The sequence below is a fragment of the Canis lupus genome, chromosome 3 (genome assembly GCF_048164855.1).
Source record: "Canis lupus baileyi chromosome 3, mCanLup2.hap1, whole genome shotgun sequence".
In the NCBI taxonomy this organism is placed as follows: Eukaryota; Metazoa; Chordata; class Mammalia; order Carnivora; family Canidae; genus Canis; species Canis lupus.
The window spans coordinates 42,997,845-43,017,270 of record NC_132840.1 but is presented as its reverse complement, the minus strand read 5'-3'; the positions used below and the strand labels follow the sequence as shown (position 1 = coordinate 43,017,270).

At 39.0% G+C, this 19,426-nt stretch overlaps 1 protein-coding gene across 21 annotated transcripts in view; it reads right to left on the bottom strand.

Moving 5' to 3' along the window:
• Positions 1-19,101, bottom strand: part of UBE2U (ubiquitin conjugating enzyme E2 U) — a 50,318-nt gene extending 31,217 nt beyond the window's left edge. For 2 of the 21 annotated variants that reach the window (XM_072820612.1, XM_072820614.1), the window contains exons 1-6: positions 18,505-18,996; positions 16,329-16,410; positions 15,052-15,144; positions 10,260-10,357; positions 7,973-8,077; positions 4,515-4,635 (exon numbers count right to left, since the gene is read on the bottom strand). In XM_072820612.1, the coding sequence (XP_072676713.1) occupies positions 4,515-4,635; positions 7,973-8,077; positions 10,260-10,357; positions 15,052-15,144; positions 16,329-16,410; positions 18,505-18,570 (565 nt within the window). In that variant the 5' untranslated portion in view covers positions 18,571-18,996. Of the gene's footprint in view, positions 1-4,514; positions 4,636-7,972; positions 8,078-10,259; positions 10,358-15,051; positions 15,145-16,328; positions 16,411-18,504 lie in introns of all 21 variants that reach the window. The other 19 variants (XR_012028204.1, XR_012028205.1, XM_072820603.1 and 16 more) reach the window with 19 other exon arrangements.
• Between the last annotated feature and the right edge of the window lie 325 nt (positions 19,102-19,426).

The window sequence follows — 19,426 nt, the reverse complement described above, 5'->3', positions numbered from 1 at the left end:
ACAACCACACTAGGTCTGTACAATGGTGCTAAAGCTCATGTTCTTTAATGAGTAAGCTATGCTATTGGACTAAATTTCTTTTTTGCTGACATCCAGGAAGGCGTATTCCTGCAACTAACAGTAAAAAACAGTCCCTCTAAAGAGAAAAACCAAACCAGAAGTCCTATGAGACATCACCTACTTTAAGCACAGAACCCATTTTCTTTAAAATTGTTCTACTGTTAGGAGGATGAAACAAACAAAAAAAGCTGTCAATGAACTAATTCAGAGCATGAACTGAAGAAGGATCAAATGCCTATCATAGTATCTTCCTAACCACAAGAAGAATGGGATGGATTTGCAGAATGACCAGGTTTTTTTTAAAGCTGTAGGATATAAATTAGTATTATAATCTCCCTAATATTTCTATAATTCCTCTCTATTCTAATGATCACTGTCATAATATCTGGCAGTTATTATATTATAGTTTATTCAGATAAATATCTGAAACTTATTAGTATGACTCTCCTTTACTTAGCAAAAGCTACAGGAATATGCCTGGCGAAAAGAAAAATTATGTCAGGTGTGACACTGATAGTGAATTTTACTATTTTTATACTCTTCTATTTTCTTTCAAACAAAGATTTTTAATGATTATATAAACTTGATGATTTTAAAAAAACCATGATAGGGATCCCTGGGTGGCACAGCGGTTTGGCACCTGCCTTTGGCCCAGGGCGCGATCCTGGAGATCCGGGATCGAATCCCACATCGGGCTCCCGGTGCATGGAGCCTGCTTCTCCCTCTGCCTATGTCTCTGCCTCTCCCTCTCTCTCTGTGACTATCATAAAATAAATAAAAAATTAAAAAAAATAAAAATATAAAAAAACCATGATAAACAGAAGATAAATATTATTTGACTATATAACCACATAGAAATAAAAATTCACTCAGCTTGGGAAAAAAAGTACATACAGGCTTATATAAAATCTCTTTGTGACACTTTAGTAAATAAGTAGCAACACAAAAGCTGGGAAGCAAGATAGCTGTTATGCGTTATCTCCTTCCAGACCTCTTCTCCTCCCTCTTCCAAGTTTTCATAAACAAGTTGAGGCCTAAGTTGGAAAGTACTTGAAAAACCCCTTTGTTAGTCCAACTCTCAACACTGAGTAAGAAGCTCTCTCACAGCATCCACAAAAAAGAGCTCTTAAACTTTACTAACTGAACACTAGTTCTCAAAGCAGGCTATTAGTGATGGCAGCCTTTTCCATTCTTAAGCAACTTGAATTTTTAGAAAGTTCTCCCTCCTGCCAGCCAGGATCTGGATGGGCGTTACCGCCAGGGATGCTTACAACTTCCACGGCATTTGCTGGTAAGAGAGATCAGTCAGGCATCCAAGTGACTATGTAATTTGTTGTGCAAACCAGAGCACAAAGTCAAAGGGGATGCTAGAAATAATTATACCAGGACTGTCCTGGGCAGTCTGGGACTCACTATCAGTAAGGGAGAGAGGGCCCAGGTCCAAAAGAGGAGGGCAGGATTGGGGAATGTCTTTGAGACCCCCACCTTGAGCTGGGTCTGGGCTCAGAGCTTAACATGTTGTTGTCAATTACACCAAGTTCAAGACCTAGCTGCTCAGGCTAGGCAAGCAACACGTTATGTAAGGTTTGGGGAATGAGAGGCATTTGCATGTCTGCATACCAAATACCAGGCTTAGGCTTAGGATAAAAAATTAATTCCAGACCACTGATTATGAGGGGAAAGTCCCCAGTATAGTCAAGGTATGTTCTGGTACAAGGCAGGGCCAAGCCGGCAGATTCTGAACTATAGCAGCTACAATCTAGTAGGCCTGGGGAAGGTAGAGCTGAGTGTAGCTACTTTAGTTTTTTGAAACAAAGAAGAAACTGCCGTTTTCTATATGAAAGTCTTTCAAATATTTGAAAACAGCTTTTACAACTGCCTTTTGTCATTTCTTCCCACCAGCTAAATATATACAGTTTCTTCAGCTCAGTAAATGTGCTGCTCCAAATTGAGCATGCTGGTATTCCAGACAAGGGCCCACCACATCAGAGTGGAGTGGAGTTATCATACAACACATGCCTAGAGGAAGGGCACTTCCTATTAGTGGTTCACATTAAGTTTATGATCAAATAGCTCCCCAAGAATTTTTTCATAGAGTTCTGTTATCAAGTCAGGCCTCTCCCATTCTTTACTTGGAAATTTTAATCCTTTGATTCCAAGTGAATGACTTTATGCTCATTCCATTAAATTTGTAGGCACAAGGGAAGGGGAATGCCTAGTTTGAAGCTCTGGCTCTGCAGCTTGCTCTCTGCAGCCTTGAGCCAACCACTTCATCAATGATCCTCAGCTCCTACTGAGGAAGAGTCTGAGGATCAGATGAATAAATATATGTAAAAGCATTCTGTAAACTATGAAGTAAAATCAAGATCTAAGTTTACACGTATTTCTTCATTTGTTCATTCTACAAATTTTTATTCAATACCTACAACCAGGGCCTACACTGGATACTGAGGATATAGTTCTGGCCTATAATCAACACCTACAGAGATGACACCATTCGCTGGCCCTTGAGTTTCTCATTTATACAATAAACTATCTGTTCCAGTTTTGTGTTACTTAGAAATGTGGCAATTCCCTTTATGCTTTTTCTAGACCTCTTTATTAACATTTGAAATAGATGAAAGATGATTCTTGCAGCATTCTAGTGACACTTTTCAAGTAGTTACAAGTAATTCTCACTGGATGCAGTTTTTCACAGACATCCACATAGTTCTAGACTACCATATAATTTAGGGTGAATGAGTTTTCTGCAACTTCTTTCCCACTCCTTGCCCCTTAGCAGATGTCTCTGCTATATCATGGACACTCTTTCCCTTGGAAGCTGCAAGAAGTCATTCTCTTCATGGTACCCAAGGCTACCACTCCTAGTCTGGCTGAGATGGCAAGCAAACTTATAACTATTTACTGTCTTGGATTTCCACATATTTCACCAACATAACTAAAGAATATAGTGAAAACCTGCCAAAGTACTATTTGCTGTTGCTCATCAGCAGGGTGATTTGGCAACTGGGGCAGCTTTTCTGTCTGGCTTGATGATACAGCTGGAGAAGCAAAAGGAGTGAAGGATGGCATCTAGTGGGCAGGTGGACAAAAGGAAGGGCTGACTTCTCTCCAGTTTCTTTCTCATCATTCTTTTTGGCAAGGCAAACCCAAAATTTGTTGCACAGAATCATTTGCCATATAAAAGCCTTTAAAACCAGTTTTTAAATTTCCATTTACCAGGCTATGGATATAGTTTTTTTTTTTGGGATATACTTTTATTACAGAATATTTCTTTAAAGTGGTAGTACCACAGAGCTCAATGGAAGGTTAAGTAATATAAATTGTTCATTCATTCATTGCACAAATAGTAACTGAGCAGAAAGGATACAGTAGTAGATGCTACAGTATACTGGTAGGTCAGAAATGTGGTCAGAGTGATGCAATAGGATACCTCCGTGTACTAACCAGCTTCAAAACTCAGGGAATGTTTGAGGGACTCCACAATAATCATGAAATGTTTGAAGGCACCAAAATGGATGCCTAATCGACATTGCTTGATTTGCACCAGACTCAAAGTGCTGTGGGGGAGCACTTGAACTTCCTCACAATTGTACAGACCCAGCTAATGGACTGGCAGACCCTGGAAGGGGACTGGAAAAAGAAACAGGGGACATCTGAAAGAAAAAGCATGTGAGAGATCCCTTTGGCAGAATGAGTCTGAACAGCAAGGCTTGCTATTAGGGAGATAATGACAGCAGCCGCTATGCCTGGCTGCTGTGCACAGCTGGGCAAGATATAGAGGAAAGAACTATGTCACTGGGGGCCCAATCCTCATTTGTGATGAACTCCTCTGGCATAAGGAGCCAACAGTATTATTCTGCTAACCACAAAGAGAACACAGAAGCAGTAGAAATGCTGGGTTAAATCATGAAGAGGTAAAACTAGGGTATCAAAAAACTACTCCACCAATACCAGTCAAGAAAGCAGAAAGATTGAAGAGCCTCAGGTATCATTTCCACATGGACTCTTAGAAGAAATACTTTCAGGGGTGATCTCTTCCAAACAAAAAGCTGAACACTTTGCTAATCAAGAGGAAAGGAGTCCCAGTTCAGTAAGATCTGGGGTACTGCAGGTGAAATCTGGGAAATATCCATCATAGAACAAAGAGTTAAAATCAGATGTCATATCTTTATGATGGGTAAATAAGTTTTAGTCAGTACCATCCATCCATATGACTAGAACATTTAAAACTACTAAGCTTATGATTGCTGATAATCTCTAAAGAACCACTTTTTAATTGTTTTTTTGATAACTGATTGGCTTGACAAACAGGTACAGTAGGAGAAATCTTAGGATGATTTCATTACTGAAAATGGATACAGAAAATACTATAACAGTTATTTGCTAAACCATTTATTTGCTATAAATGCATAATTAATAATTGGCAAAAACAATAAGGAGGCACTTCTTACATTGTATTGGTTGGCTGAAAAGTCTTAGAACTATTTGTTTGTACAGAGATTCATCTTTAATCAGCATTCGGGCTGCTTCCAAATTCACTGGATTTTCTAGAACTGGATTAGAAAGCATAACCTATAAGAAAAAATATAAACATTCTTAAACTCTTTTGCTAAAGCAAAAAGACAAGCCAACACATCCAACAGTAACAAGTGTTTATTACATGCCTACTCTGTATCCATCTGGAGACAGATACAAAGACAAATGAGACATGGCCCTTACTCTCAGGGAACTCTTGGTCTATCTTGGTTTTATTTTTTATTTATTTTTTAAATTTTTTTCTATCTTGGCTTTATACTGTTGTATATTCAAGAGCCAAATATTAGGATCAAAGTAAGCTACAAGTTCCTTCTTCTAGCCTATTCTTTTTTATCACATGAATTTTTTTAAATTTTTATTTATTTATGATAGTCACAGAGAGAGAGAGGCAGAGACATAGGCAGAGGGAGAAGCAGGCTCCATGCACCGAGAGCCCGACGTGGGATTCGATCCCGGGTCTCCAGGATCGCGCCCTGGGCCAAAGGCAGGCGCCAAACCGCTGCGCCACCCAGGGATCCCTCGCATGAATTTAAATTTGATTTACATATAAAGGAAACTCAACATTAGGCAACACTGAAACATTTCCGTTAAAAAAAGAAGTGTAATTTTTAACATAACATATTATTTAGGTCATGGATAAACAAATATATGTAGTAAGGCTATGTATACTTCAACATCCCTCCAGATTATTGAATGATTAATTTGGTATCTATAGTTTTCTATTGCTGCTGTAACCAATTAGCACAAATTTAGCAGCTTAACACAATACAAATTTATTATTTCACATTTTGGTAGGCGGGAAGTCTAAGGTGGTTAGTCTGGTTTCTCTTTTCCAGATTTAACAAGACTAAAATCAAAGTGTCAGCTGGTTACACTCTCATCAGAGGTTCTGAAAGAACGTTTCCAAGCTCAGGTTGTTTTTAGCTGAATTCAGTCCCTTATCTTTGTAGGACTGAGATCACTGTTTCCTTGCTGGCTATTAGCTTGGGGCCATTCTTAGCTCCAAGAGGTCTCTCGCAGGTTACATTTGGACCCCAACATCTCACAGCAATTAAGGTATGAAAAATCCTTCTTATGCTTGGAATCTCTCTGATGTTTCCTCCTGCCACATACATTCTCCTCCCATTCTATTTCTCTGACTGACTCTTCTGCTTTCCTCTCCTATTGTTAAGGGGGTCACATAATTACTTTGGGTCTGCCTCTATAATTCAGGATAACCTTCCTATTTTAAGGTCAGCTGATTAGTAACTGCAATTCCATCTGCAAAGCCCTTTAACAGCAGTAAGTAGATTAGATTGAATAACCAGAGGATGGAAGTCTTGGAGCAATATCTTTAAAATTCTGCCTGCTATAGTATATGTGCATCTAGACTAAATAGGGGTCCCAGAGTAACCAAAACTTTTCGGCCAGACCATGATCTTGTTTATCTAGCACCTCAAAATTATTATTTGCCCAAATTGCAAATATGTATTCAATAATTTCAGTATTCTGAATATTACAACATGCAAATTAGATAAGATGCAGCCAAGATAATAACTACTAGCACACCTAAGCATAGATGAAGGTCAAAATGGATAACTGTGACTTAAGTGTCATGGAAATGATGACACTCATCACTAATGAAAGCAATAATCTGTTGTCTGATATTTCAAAGGCAGTAAGAATTTACTGCTGTTATTTGAGTTTTCTGTTTGGAAAACACATTTGAGCTATATCTCCAAGAGTAAGTATTCTAAGTTGCTTAAATAAGGATTCAGTGTGGATTACACCAAACCTTTCAAAGTGGGTAGGAAGCAGATGAAATCTATCTTCAAGAACAAGTTTTTGGTCTTTAGCTGGAGTGATAATCCTACTCAGAGAGGCACATCTGGTAAAGTTTATTCAATAGTCTTCACATTGACACTGTGCCTAAGACCTTTTGATATTATGTGTACACAAGCTACTAAGTATACTTAATGATTTTTAATAACTGGAATATATTAAAATGTGTGAGTCAGACACCCTGCTAAAATAGTAAAAAGAAAAGGTCTAACTTTTATTTTTTAATATTTTACTTATTTATTCATGAGAGACACAGAGAGAGAGAGAGAGAGAGAGAGAGGCAGAGACACAGGCTGAGGGAGAAGCAGGCTCCATGCAGGGAGCCCATTGCAAGACTCAATCCAAGGACTCCAGGATCACGCCCTGGGCTGCAGGTGGCACTAAACCGCTGAGCCACTCAGGTGTCCCAGGTCCAACTTTTAAATGAGCCATGTCATGTGATAGTGTGGAACAACAAAGCAGCTTTCCAGAGGAAAAGTACAAAAAAACTGGAGCATTAGTAAACAACAGCAACAATAGGTACTATTTATAATTTCCAATTAGTTAAGGCCTGTGAATTTGGAATTCCTTTTATGGATGGTGTTGCTATTTATCTTTGCATTAAGTACAAGTGTTCTTATCATCTTCTGTAAGATTATAAAAGTTTTAGATGATTGGTATATTTAGACTTTAAATTTTTTACACACCATTTCAAAAAGCCACTCCCCTGGAAAAAATGTGATCATTATACATAATCTCATCTATTTTCTTTTTTAAGATTTTGTTTCTTTATTCATGAGAGAGACACAGAGAGAGGCAGAGACACAGGCAGAGGGAGAAGCAGGCTCCTCGCAGGGAGCCCAATGTGGGAGTTGATCCTGAGTCCAGGATCATGCCCTGAGCCAAAGGCAGATGCTGAACCGCTGAGCCACCCAGGCGTCCCTATATCTCATCTATTATTCAAAGGGAAGTACTCAGAAATTATGGTTTATTCGTGTACTGTCCATTACAGTGGGCACAAGCCATATGTGGCTATTTAAATTGAAATTAAACAAAATACATGAAAAAAACAGTACTCCTCAGTAACACTAGCAACATTTCAAGGGCACAATAATCAAGTGACTAGTGCCTACTGTATTGGACAGCATAGATATTGGATATTTCTGTCAGCACAGAAAGTTCTACTAGGAAGCACTGGCCTTGAGAGGGCTATTAGATAGCCATTAAAATATTAGATTCAACAATAGGAAAATTGAGATAAAATGGTCAGTGAAAAATAGGTTAAATAATTTATACATATAAACCATAATTGGAACAAAGTAAAAAAAATTCAGGTTCATTTTTTCATCAATGTTATTTAGCATTTACTGTCAGCATTGTCCTGGGTATTGGAGATGAACTGGACCTGCTTCCTGACCTCAAGGAGTTTGTAGTCCAGTAAGGGAAGCTTGCAATCCAATAGGGGAAGACAGGTAAGAAAACAGTATGTGTGTTACGGTATTATAGCCCTCTGACAGAAATTTCCTTCGAGTACCACGCAATGGGTGGGAGACAAAAGAAATCCCTCAAATACCAAAGCCATCAATTCGACCTCTCTGAAGAAAGTCCGGAAAGGCATCCCAGTGGAGGACTCATTGGCCCTGACTCTTCCAATGTAGGCAGCTGCTTCCCGGACAGACTGAGCAAAAGGGAAGGAGAAAATGAGTTGCCAGTCAGAAACTGGACTGAGCACTTTTTAAGATGCAAGACTCGCTTGGGTTTGTAACTTTAGAATTGAGAACTCTATAAATACTGTTTTTAAACTGGATTGAACCAAACACTGTGAGTGAAGAAAAGCATGAGATATAATAGGAATGGGGCTGCACTGTGCTGTTAGGGAGAGTCCGAAGCCCGGGTGTCAGGAAATAGAACTGACATTAACCTTGCAGTGAATGGGCAACTGAAAGATTACACAAAAATATGGGAGAAAATATTAGCGGGAAATGCTAATCACATTAGGGTTGGGGTTTTTCTTTATAACTTTCAGTGATTTTCTTTTCCTTTCTATTTTTTTTTTTTTTTAAATTAGAGAGAGAGAGAGAACCAGTGCACGAGGGTGGGGAGGGGAAAGCGAGAAGGAAGAAGAGAGAAAAGTCTAAGCAGGCTCCCTGCTGAGCACAGAGCTGTGAAACAACGTTTTACTATTTTTTTTTTTTTTTAAGATTTATTTATGTGGGACACCTGGGTGGCTCAGCGGTTAAGCGTCTGCCTTTGGCTCAGGGCATGATCCTGGAGTCCTGGGATTAGGTCGCATGTCGGGCTTCCTGCATGGGGCCTGCTTCTCCCTCTGCCTGTGTCTCTGTCTCTCTCATGAATAAATAGGTAAAATCTTAAAAAAAAAAAAAAAAAAAAAAGTTAAAAAAAAAGAGATTTTATTTATGCATTTTAGAGAGGGAAGGAGGGGCAAAGGGAGAGAGAGAATCTCAAGCAGGCTCCATGCCCAGTGCGGAGCCTGACTTGAGGCTTGATCTCACAACCCTGAGATCATGACCTGAGCTGGAATAGAGCCAGATACTTAATTGACTAAGCTACCAGGAACCTTCAGTTTTACTATTCTTAAGGCAGATTCTAATTCAGGTGGAATAGACAGAAATAGGACTCAAGTTGAAGGAATCCAAAAGATCAACCCCAGATATTTGCAAATTATGTTCACTTACTTTAGATTTTGCTCAAATGTCTCTTCCCAAACATGACCTAGCACATGTAGGTGCTCAGCACATATTTGCAGAGTGAATGAGTGAATATATTTGAACACTTAATCTTTAAAAAAGACTGCTTTCCTCGGTGCACTAAGATGGCTAGACAGAAAATTTTTTTTCAGAAATAAAAAATGGGATTTGTATTATAATTCTATGTGTTTGAGAGAATTCAGTTAAGCCAGAATATGTAAGTATTCTAGATAATCAAATTTAATAGATTATCTTCAGATAATATTAATGAGTAGGTACATGGAAACATTACTGAGCTGGATTATAGGTGGTCAAAGCAAGTGCTATTAAAATAATTTATTTTAGGACCAGATGAGAAAGGAGGTTCATTGAGGGTCAGAAATAACACAACACTGAGGCACGCTTCTAAGGACAATGTGTGAATCCAGGGGCAAAGGAGCATTCCAGAGACAGGTATCAATCTGAGAGGAAGACACAATCCCTGCTTTAATTGTTCACTGGGTTTGATATGAAAGTTTACAAAAGAGAAAGTAGCAAAGGATAAAGCTGAACATTTTAAATTGTAGCTATCTGATTCACCTTTCTGAGGAAGGCAACACTCATGAATGAGGAAAGATCCATTTCCGATATTATGAAGTCAAGTTAGAAGCCAAAAGAAAACTTAAGACTATATTTCTAAAATTGAAACCATCCAGTTCTTTTTTTTTCCCCAAAGATTTTATTTATTTATGAGAGACAGAGACAGATACACAGGCAGAGGGAGAAGCAGGCTCCATGCAGGGAGCCTGACGTGGGACTCCATCCTGGGTCTGTCTCCAGGATCATGCCCTGAGCTGAAGGTGGCTCTAAACCACTGAGCCACCTGGGCTGCCCCTATCCAGTTCTTTTTTTAAATAAAATATGTATTCTTTCATTGTAAAGGGCCTTAACTATCAATTTCACTTTAAAATAATAATCTTTCTAAGTTCTACTTTATAGCCTTGGTATAAAATTTCTATTGATTTAAAAAAGCTTATTCAAATCCTTCAAACAAACAAACAAAAAAACAAATCCTTCAAACATTTAAATATTCATTGCACATCTTATTCCTTATATTTTGAGTAACTGGGATAATTGACAGAATTAAAGAGTGTTATATTAATCTCTTCTTACCTGGAGAGCAAGTAAGATGCTGCTCAATGTATAGTTTGTATTCCACTTTTCAGGGTCATCCAAAAAATCTATACAGACTCGACCAGAATTTTGATCTACTGCATTAAAATAACACATGAATATTGACACATGTCATAAAATTATTTAAGATTTATGAACATCAAAATATCATAGGCAAAATCAGAAAGCAAAAGACAAAGCAGAAAAGTATTTTCAGTGAAGATGACGGATAGCTGATATAGTGTAGCTATTAAAAGCATGGGCTTTGGTATAAGATACACAGAGATCTGAATGTTGACTCCCTGACTTGTCAGCTCTGCAATGTTGAGCAATTTAACTTCACTTCTCTAGGTCTAACTTTCCTAATATGTGAAATGGGGATATGATGAAAGTACCTTCCATCACTGAAAAGAACTTAAAAATTATTTAATAGAGTACCTGATGTCTAGCAACTTCCCCCCAAGTGATAGGTATCATTTTAATAACTGTCTTATTGATATATAAAAAAACTTCAGCAAATGAATAAGGGAAACATTTCTGCTATATTTTTAAAGTTTTTATTTATTTATTCATGAGAGCGGCAAAGACACAGGCAGAGGGAGGAGAAGCAGGCTCCATGCAGGAGTCTGATGTGTGACTTGATCCCAGAACTCCAGGATCACGTCCTGAGCCAAAGGTAGGTGCTCAATCGCTGAGCCACTCAGGCATCCCACATTTCTACTCTAATAGGAAAATATTGCAATAAAAAGTTAACTAAAAAGAAAATTTTGAGAAGGTGAAAAGAGAGGTGTTGGATTTGACACTGTACTGTAAAACTACAATAATGATAACTGCAGCGTGGGACATGAGATTAAACAATGTGGTAAGAGCCTTTAGAAACAAATCCTGGCCAAAAAAAAAAAAAAAAAAAAGAAAAAGAAAAAAGAAAAAGAAACAAATCCTGGCATGTATTAAAATTGTTGTATGTTAAAAAATAAAATAAAATAAAATTGTTGTATGTTAAAAGTGCAATGATGACTCAGCAGCAAAAGAAGAGTATCAACAAATGGCATTAACAAGTGCTGTGAGGGCACCTGGGTGGTTAAGTAAGTGGTAGAGCATCTGCCTTTGGCTCAGGGTGGGATCCCACGGTCCTGGGTCCTCCCCCACAGGGAGCCTGCTTCTCCCTCTGCCTATGTCTCTGCCTCTCTCTCTCTCTGTCTCTCATGAATGGAAAAATAAAATCTTTAAAAACAACAAGTGCTGTGCAAACTACTCATTGTCCTCAGGTTAGGCTTCCTTTCTTCCATCTCTTCTGGAATAAGGAGCACTATGTCTGCCCCCACCCTCACCCCCAGTCTCCATCCCTGTGGTTTTAGATAAATACGTGGTTGCCCACATTTTCCCCAGCCTTTCCTCCAGCAAGATGTGGCTATGTAACTATGTTGTAATCGTGGGATTTCAGCGGAAGGAAAGTGTGCAATTTCTAGATCATACTTCCTGAAGGAAGCTGTTCTGCCTTGTCTTTTCCTCTTCCCACTGGCTGGAAATGGCCACAGAGTAAAGTCTTACATCCAAAAATGGTACCTGCACATTGAGGATGGTGAAACCTCTCTGCCAGCTTTGTTCTATTATACACAGAGCAGAAAGATACATAGAAGCTTGGCCTATGCCCTAACACAATTAATTAAATCAGTATTTTTTTAAATGGAGTTAAATGAGAAAAATAAGACTATGTAATAACTAAAAGAATATTAAAATGATGATTTGATTGTGTTTGGGGGAAACAATCATCTAAGTTTAAAGGTAACTGCAAGGGCAGCCTGGGTGGCTCAGGGGTTTAGCTCCGCCTTCGGCCCAGGGCCTGATCCTGGAGGCCTGGGATTGAGTCCTACGCCGGGCTCCCTGAGACATGAAAAAATGTTTAACTCACAAGTATTCAAAGATGAGCTTGTTAAAATTAACATTGAGATTTTTATCAAATTGGCAAAAAAAAAATGTCTTTGAAGTTTCAATGCTCAAATTTGGAGTGCTAAAATGAGGACTTTAGACACAGTGACTGGTAGAAGTGTAAAAAACATCCCAAAAGGGAACTTGGCTTTAGGCCTCTAAAGAGAACTATATAGAGCCATCCTTTGCAGTTTGGGGACTAATAAATAATACTCCTCTCCTCTCAAGCTTATGGATAAGGAGACAGACCTAAGTGTTGAAAGATGGAAGTGAAAAGATATCAGCTTTACTGTAGGTAAGACTGAATTGGAAAATGCATGTGATCTGTGGCCTTCATTGAGCTCCACAAAAGCTTCCTGCCCTCCCTTCTCCCCGCTGCTTTGAACTAAACACCCAAACTGATGGCCTACCTGTGTCCTGCCTGGAGAAAGAGAGAGGCCACCCATTCTAAGGGAAGACTGGTAGGAAAGAAAGTGCTGAGCCACAAATGTTCACTTTTTTCTCCTATTTCCCCAACAAGTAAGTCACTCAAGGACTGAGGGAGGGAAAGAAGAAAAATCACAGGTTTTCTGTACTTTCCCTTCTAGAGACAGAGGTTCTCTGTACTCTGTGGAAATGGAAGGTATAAGGACTCAGGGATGAGAGCACTGACCTCTCACTACATTTAACTGGTGACTCCACAGGTGTTTATGTTAAACAAGTAATAGCAAACGTACACAGTAAATTGTGTACCATTAATTTAATTTTATCCCTTAAAAATAAGTTGTTTTTTTTTTTAAGATTTTTATTTACTTATTCATGAAAGACACAGAGAGAAAGGCAGAGACACAGGCAGAGGGAGAAGTAGGCTCCCTGTGGGGAGCCTGATGCAGCACTCGATCCCAGGACCCCAGGATCATGCCCTGAGCAGAAGGCAGATGCTCAACAACTAAGCCACCCAGGTGCGCCCAAAATAAGTTTTAGTTACAAACTAATAATGTACTTGGAAAAAAATTATATAAATATACATAAAGTAAAATATGAAACCTCCCTTGCCTATTATGCCACTCTTTAGAGTTATTATCAGTTGGCCTGGAGGTGCCTAGGTGGCTCTGTCGGTTAAGCATCTGAGTCTTGGTTTCAGCTCAGGTCATGATCCCAGGTCCTTGGGATCAAGCCTTGCATCAGACTCCCCCTCTGCCCCTCCCCCTTATTCATGCACTCTCTCTCTCCAAAATAAATAAATAAAATCTGTAAAAAAATAAATTTACCAGTTGGTCTATACAAATATACATATAGACGTGTATAACTGTATTGTTTTTATTTTTTATTAAATGGAATTATATCTTACATATTCTCTGAGGTTTTTTTCATCTAACAATAAACATCAGCATTTTTATAGACATATTTATGAAAAAATACTGGAGCACCAGCTCTATGCCAGGTAGTGAATATTCTAGGAATACAGCAGTGACCAAAAAGTCTAGCTTTATATATCCACCTTGTTATGTATATAGCTGTTAAGATATTTTACTTAAAAATTCCTATATTAATGGACACTGAGATTATTTCCCTTTTCCCTATTTTCAAAATTTTTACTGGGAATAAGCATCTTTAAATATGAAACATACTCTTCCACACTGTGCTAGTTTATCTATGGAATAATTTATAAACACAGGATTACAGGGATTTAGGGCTATTTGCATTTTACAGCTGATTAGAAGCTGCCAAACTGCTTCCCAAAAAGGTCACACTAAGGTTATCATTATGTCAGAGTTTTTAACATTTTGCAAACATAAACGATGAATCATAATTGTTTTAATATGCATTCATTTTCTTACTAGTGAGGCTGAATATCTTTATGTTTATTTTTGTTATGTTTCTTCTATCAAATGTTTGTTTATAACCTTTGCCTGCTTTTTTATCGCTTTATTTTTTTCTTATTGATTCTTAAGCATTCTTTACATGTTGTAAGTATTCTATTTTACACGTTGCAAATATTGTCCCTTGGTTTGAAAAAGTCGATGTATTTTGTCTGTTTATAATATTGTTGGCTGTAGAACTTTTTAAAAGTTTAGTAGTTGTCATGCTTTTTTTTCACAGTTTCTAGGTTTTATCATATTTAGAAAAGCCTTCCTCACCAAGTTGATTAAAAATTCTATTCAATTTTCTACCTTTTTAGTATCTAAAACTTTTAGACTTTTTGATACATCAGGAATTCATTTTGTGTATAACTTCAATAGCAACCTAACTCATTTCTTTCTAATGTTAATTTGTCAGTGCATTTTTTTATCATTGGATAAATCAGAGCCAATGAGAATACTGAATACAAAAATAGTTAAGTTTATCATTTAGTCATTAAAAATAACCTTTTGAAGAATGTTTAGTAATGCAGAAATAAACATGTCACTTTATAAACTTCACATGTAGTCCTTAAACTATCCAAAAGAAATACATTTTTTTACTATGTATATAGTAAAAAAAAAATTTGTTTAAAAGTTAAGAGGAACAGCTCTCTGAATTTGGATTCAAGGTGATAATTTTTTTCTGTCTTTTTATATTTTCCCCAATAACCATGCTTACTAATTTAACCATAACAAGGTTGTTAAAAAGAAACATTTCTTAAAGATTTTATTTATTGATTTGAGAGATGGAGTGGGGAGGAACAGAGGGAGAGAGAGAGGGAGAAGCAGGCTTCCCACTGAGCGGGGAGCCCCAAGTAGGGCTCAATCCCAGAACCCTGGGATCATGACCTGAGCCCAAGGCAGATGCTTAAAGAACTCAGCCATCCAGGTGCCCCAAAAAGAAACATTATTAAACACTTACAAGGAACAAGGATAATAGGGACAGAATCCCAATGATAAAAATCTCATTTGGTCCTTACCATTTGGATGAAAAGGAATTGTTATGAATTTCACAACTGGAGGGACAAAATTGTACTGTGATGTAAAATGTATTGTCAGTTGGAAGAATAATCCTATAATAAAGAAACAAACATTTTTACTAAAGCATCATGTTGTACCGATTAACTGAAACCTGAAGATTCTCTATAGTTTAGCTTCTGAGGTCCCGAGAGTTTTATTAATAAGTAAATTGGATCACAGGGTACATAGAGTCCTCTAGATAATTTCATAGACTCCTCACAGTCTAATCTGTATTTTCAGCCTGTTTCCCACCAGGCCTTTTCATCCACTAACTCCATCCCTGAACACCCGCCCCTTTCACTGTATTGCTCTTATTTACTGAACTCACTCTTCCAGAACCGTCTCTTGTTTATAAGCTTTTGCCATGCTGTTTACTCAGACTGAATTTCCTTTCCCTTCTAAATCTGACAAACTCTTACCTGTTCTTCAGGACTCAACTCAAACGTTACTTCCTTGAGAAGCCAGCCGGTTCCTGACTTTCCAAGGCAAAATTAACTAATCCACTTTCTTCTCAGCATTCAAGACCCATTAATAGCACATGTTAGATGTACTGTAATTAGCCACTGACATTTTTCTCCCCTACTTCACTCAACAACTCTATTTTGTCAATCCACAAAGAAAGAGTGCATGGCCATTAAAGTTTATAGTGGCCCAGTCTTCTTGAGAATTTGATTTATGAAAATTTTGGGAAAAATCATAAAGGACAAAAATGAGAGATAACTGTGGGATTTTTATGCAAGTAGAAATTTTTATACCTATTCTTTGATTTCATGGAAGACTTACATGATATTCCCAAATGATATGCTTTATTGCATCTGCTTCTTAAAAAGTGTAATGACATTAAAATTTGGCATAAGGGAAAATTCAAACCTAAAATTCCCATCTACATTGACAAGTGACAAAAAATTAAGCCACATGATGAAAAAATAACGTGAATTCCTCTGGAAATCTAGAGAATTTATATACCGTAATCTTATTATACATGTAAAGAAGATAGGCTAATAATGGTATAAAGACTTTTAAGGGGATCCCTGGGTGGCTCAGCGGTTTAGCGCCTGCCTTCAGTCCAGGGCGTGATCCTGGAGTCCCGGGATCGAGTCCCATGTCGAGCTCCCGGCAGGGAACCTGCTTCTCTCTCTGCCTGTGTCTCTGCCCCCGCCCCTCTGTCTATCATAAATAAATAAAATCTTAAAAAAAAAAGACTTTTAAAAAGTAAATTGGTTTTGAAAATACAGACCATGCCAAAATGTATTCTGTAGACCTTCAATATTGGCTCCCCATTCCATCAGATCTTCACTTACAGGAAAGGCAGTAATACCCTTTAGTTAAAAAAAAAAAAAAAATCAAAGCAGAAGTAAACGTTAAATTTTGCAGCTTTGAAAATCAGATGTCAAGTTATAATGAATTCCAGAAACTCCACATTTTCTTTTCCTGATAAATTTATTTGTTGATTTAGGAAAATGTTATATATTTTATATTGTTTGATTACGCAGAAGTTAAGGTAGATTCCAAGAAATGCATACAACAATAAATTCATAATAAATCATAAGCATGAAAATCACAAGTGGGACTACAAAGCCAAGATTGAGATGTGGCTTATATAAATCAATAGCCAACTGAAGATTCCAAACAGAAAAGAAGGAAATAGTTGGAAAGATGCATCTTCAAAGCTTCAAAAAACTATATGGATGCTCTATGGAGGGCATGAAGAAAAGTTTCATTAAGAAAGACACAACTCCAAAATTACTCTGTGTATAAAAATAAAATTTTCCTTCACTTGAGTTAATGTCCCAATGGAGGGATGACAATCTATTTCATGGAAAAGTTTATCGTTTATGCTGAGGGATAGAGTTAGATACAGTCAGCAAATATTTCTGAGCAACCAACATAGTTATTAAGTATGTTAAATGCTGGGGACATCTGGGTGGATCATCAGTGGTTGAGTGTCTGCCTTTGGCTCAGGGTGTGATCCTGAGGTCCTGGGATCGAGTCCCACGTCGGGCTACCTGCATGGAGCCTGCTTCTCTCTCTGCCTGTGTCTCTGCCTCTCTGTGTCTCTCATGAATAAATAATAATTTTAAAAGTATATTAAATGCTAGTCTGGATAAACATTTTATCTCTATTATCTACATTTTTTATAGTTACATATCACGTTCTCTCTTCAGCAAATTCTCTTTTACCAGAGAACCACAGAGTTCAGGTAGAGCAGAAACAACATTAAGTATTAGGTTCGAACATCTTGGATGTTTGTTGTTGGACTCAAGAGTTGTTCCTAACATCTCCAGTGAAGACAACACTTCTATAGCAGGGATGGAAATAGAACAGTGCCCGTGAACTACCTACACCTGAAGCAAGTGTTGGTAGTCCTCGAAGCCCTCCCTCCAAGGTGGCTTTCTTTCTGTTCCCTTAAGCACTCCCTCCCCGCCTTCCCTTTTTTATTCTCCACACCATAAGCGACACACATGGCCTGTCGCACTTATGGACCTCACTGTGGGGGGATTCCCGGCAAAGCCTTCCTCTGTGTTGTAATTATAAAGGAAAGGCACCTAGGCGTTATATCTGATAGCCTTGGGTGGAAAAAAGTGCCTTAGACAGCGAGTAGTAGAACTTAAGAGCAAGGGCTTTGGGATCAGAAAACCCTGGGATGGGATCCTGGGGCCAAATTTTTACTGAGCCTTTCTGGGACTTAGGCTTCTGGTAGATAAAACCAAACACTACTTATTTAATAATGTAATTCATGAGCACACCCTGTCTCTACTAATCACTACCTGATATTCGAGGTTTAAATACACACAAATTACCACAATGTGCTCCATATTTTTAACTATTATGATTATGAAGTAATAATTCTTATTAAAAAGTAGATTCTGGGCAGCCCCGGTGGCCCAGCGGTTTAGCGCCGCCTTCAGCCCAGGGCGTGATCCTGGAGTCCTGGGTTCGAGTCCCACATCGGGCTCCCTGCATGGAGCCCGCTTCTCCCTCTGCCTGTGTCCCTGCCTCTCTCTCTGTGTGTGTGTCTCTCATGAGTAAATAAGTAAAATCTTTAAAATAATAATAATTATTATTATTATTATAAAAAGTGCAATCGATTCATTAATAATACTGCCGTGGCAAATTAGGTCTAACTAAATTATGCCTTACAGAATAAACACGGATCAAAATGCTTTTAAAAACCTGTACCCCAGAGGCACCTGGGTGGCTCAGAGGTTGAGCTGCTCTGCCTTTGCCTCAGGTGGTCACCCTGGGGTCTGGGATCGAGTCCTGCGTCGGGCTCCCTGCATGGAGCCTGCTTCTCCCTCTGCCTGTGTCTCTGCCTCTGTGTCTCTCATGAACAAATAAATAAAATCTTAAAACAAAAAACAAAAAACCTCGTACTCCCAACAAAACACACCTCTCCAGGTTCCCACACTCACCTTAAAATCGTTCTCCTTCAACTCTTGGAAGTCTCTCTCCAGCAAGAAGTAAGCTCTGCAGTGCATGATAAGGCTCTGGCACCCGTCCCCACACTCCTAGGCTTCACTCGGAGACAGATGCCTGAGACTTTGGGTCGCTCGGCACACCTGGCCAGCTCACAATGACTTGTTTCTTAGAGCCCCAGAAGGCTCTGTCCTCCCGAGGGAAGCGGCTCTAAGCTGGACTTACAACAGTGACTTACTTTCCTTTTCTCCTCTGACTCCACCAAACTTCCCCAACGGCGGCGTGTCACGCGGCGCCAGCCCACAGCCCAGCCTCAAGGCAGACGCGGGGGAGCACCTGGGCCAACCCGTGAGGTGCGTGCGTGACGCGGGGACGCCCGGCGGAGCGCAGGGCCGCACGGTTGAAGTTAGGGAGCGCGGTTAGGCTACGCCTCACAGGTGTCGCCGGGCGCCCGCTTCCCGGGAGGTCGCAAATTGGTTGCTAAGCGACAAGACCCTGAGGGAAAGTTGTGGCACTTGGCCGCCCCGCATCCAATCAGCGACGGGGGGCGGGCCTCTGGAAACCCTCGCAGCCAATCGTCTAACCGTTTCACTTTGACAGGCTGTGAGATCCGTTGTCAAGGCAACACCCGCCCGCCCCCTCACCACGCCAACTCAGTCCAACAACGTGGAGTGTACCCAGCTAGTGTAAGACGGTGGGGATAAAGCCCTGGGATCTTTCAGAAGCCTTCACTCGAAGTCCTCTGAAATGTTTTCCTTTTTCTTTGAACATTAGAAACTATCAGGTCACGAGTGATCACTAGGCACAAGTCTGAGTTTATTAATCGTAACTTACATAGCAACGTATTCGTAATACGTTCGCGTACATTGTTATGTCATCGTACCTTGGGGGGATGTTCCAGGAACAGGGACGTACTTA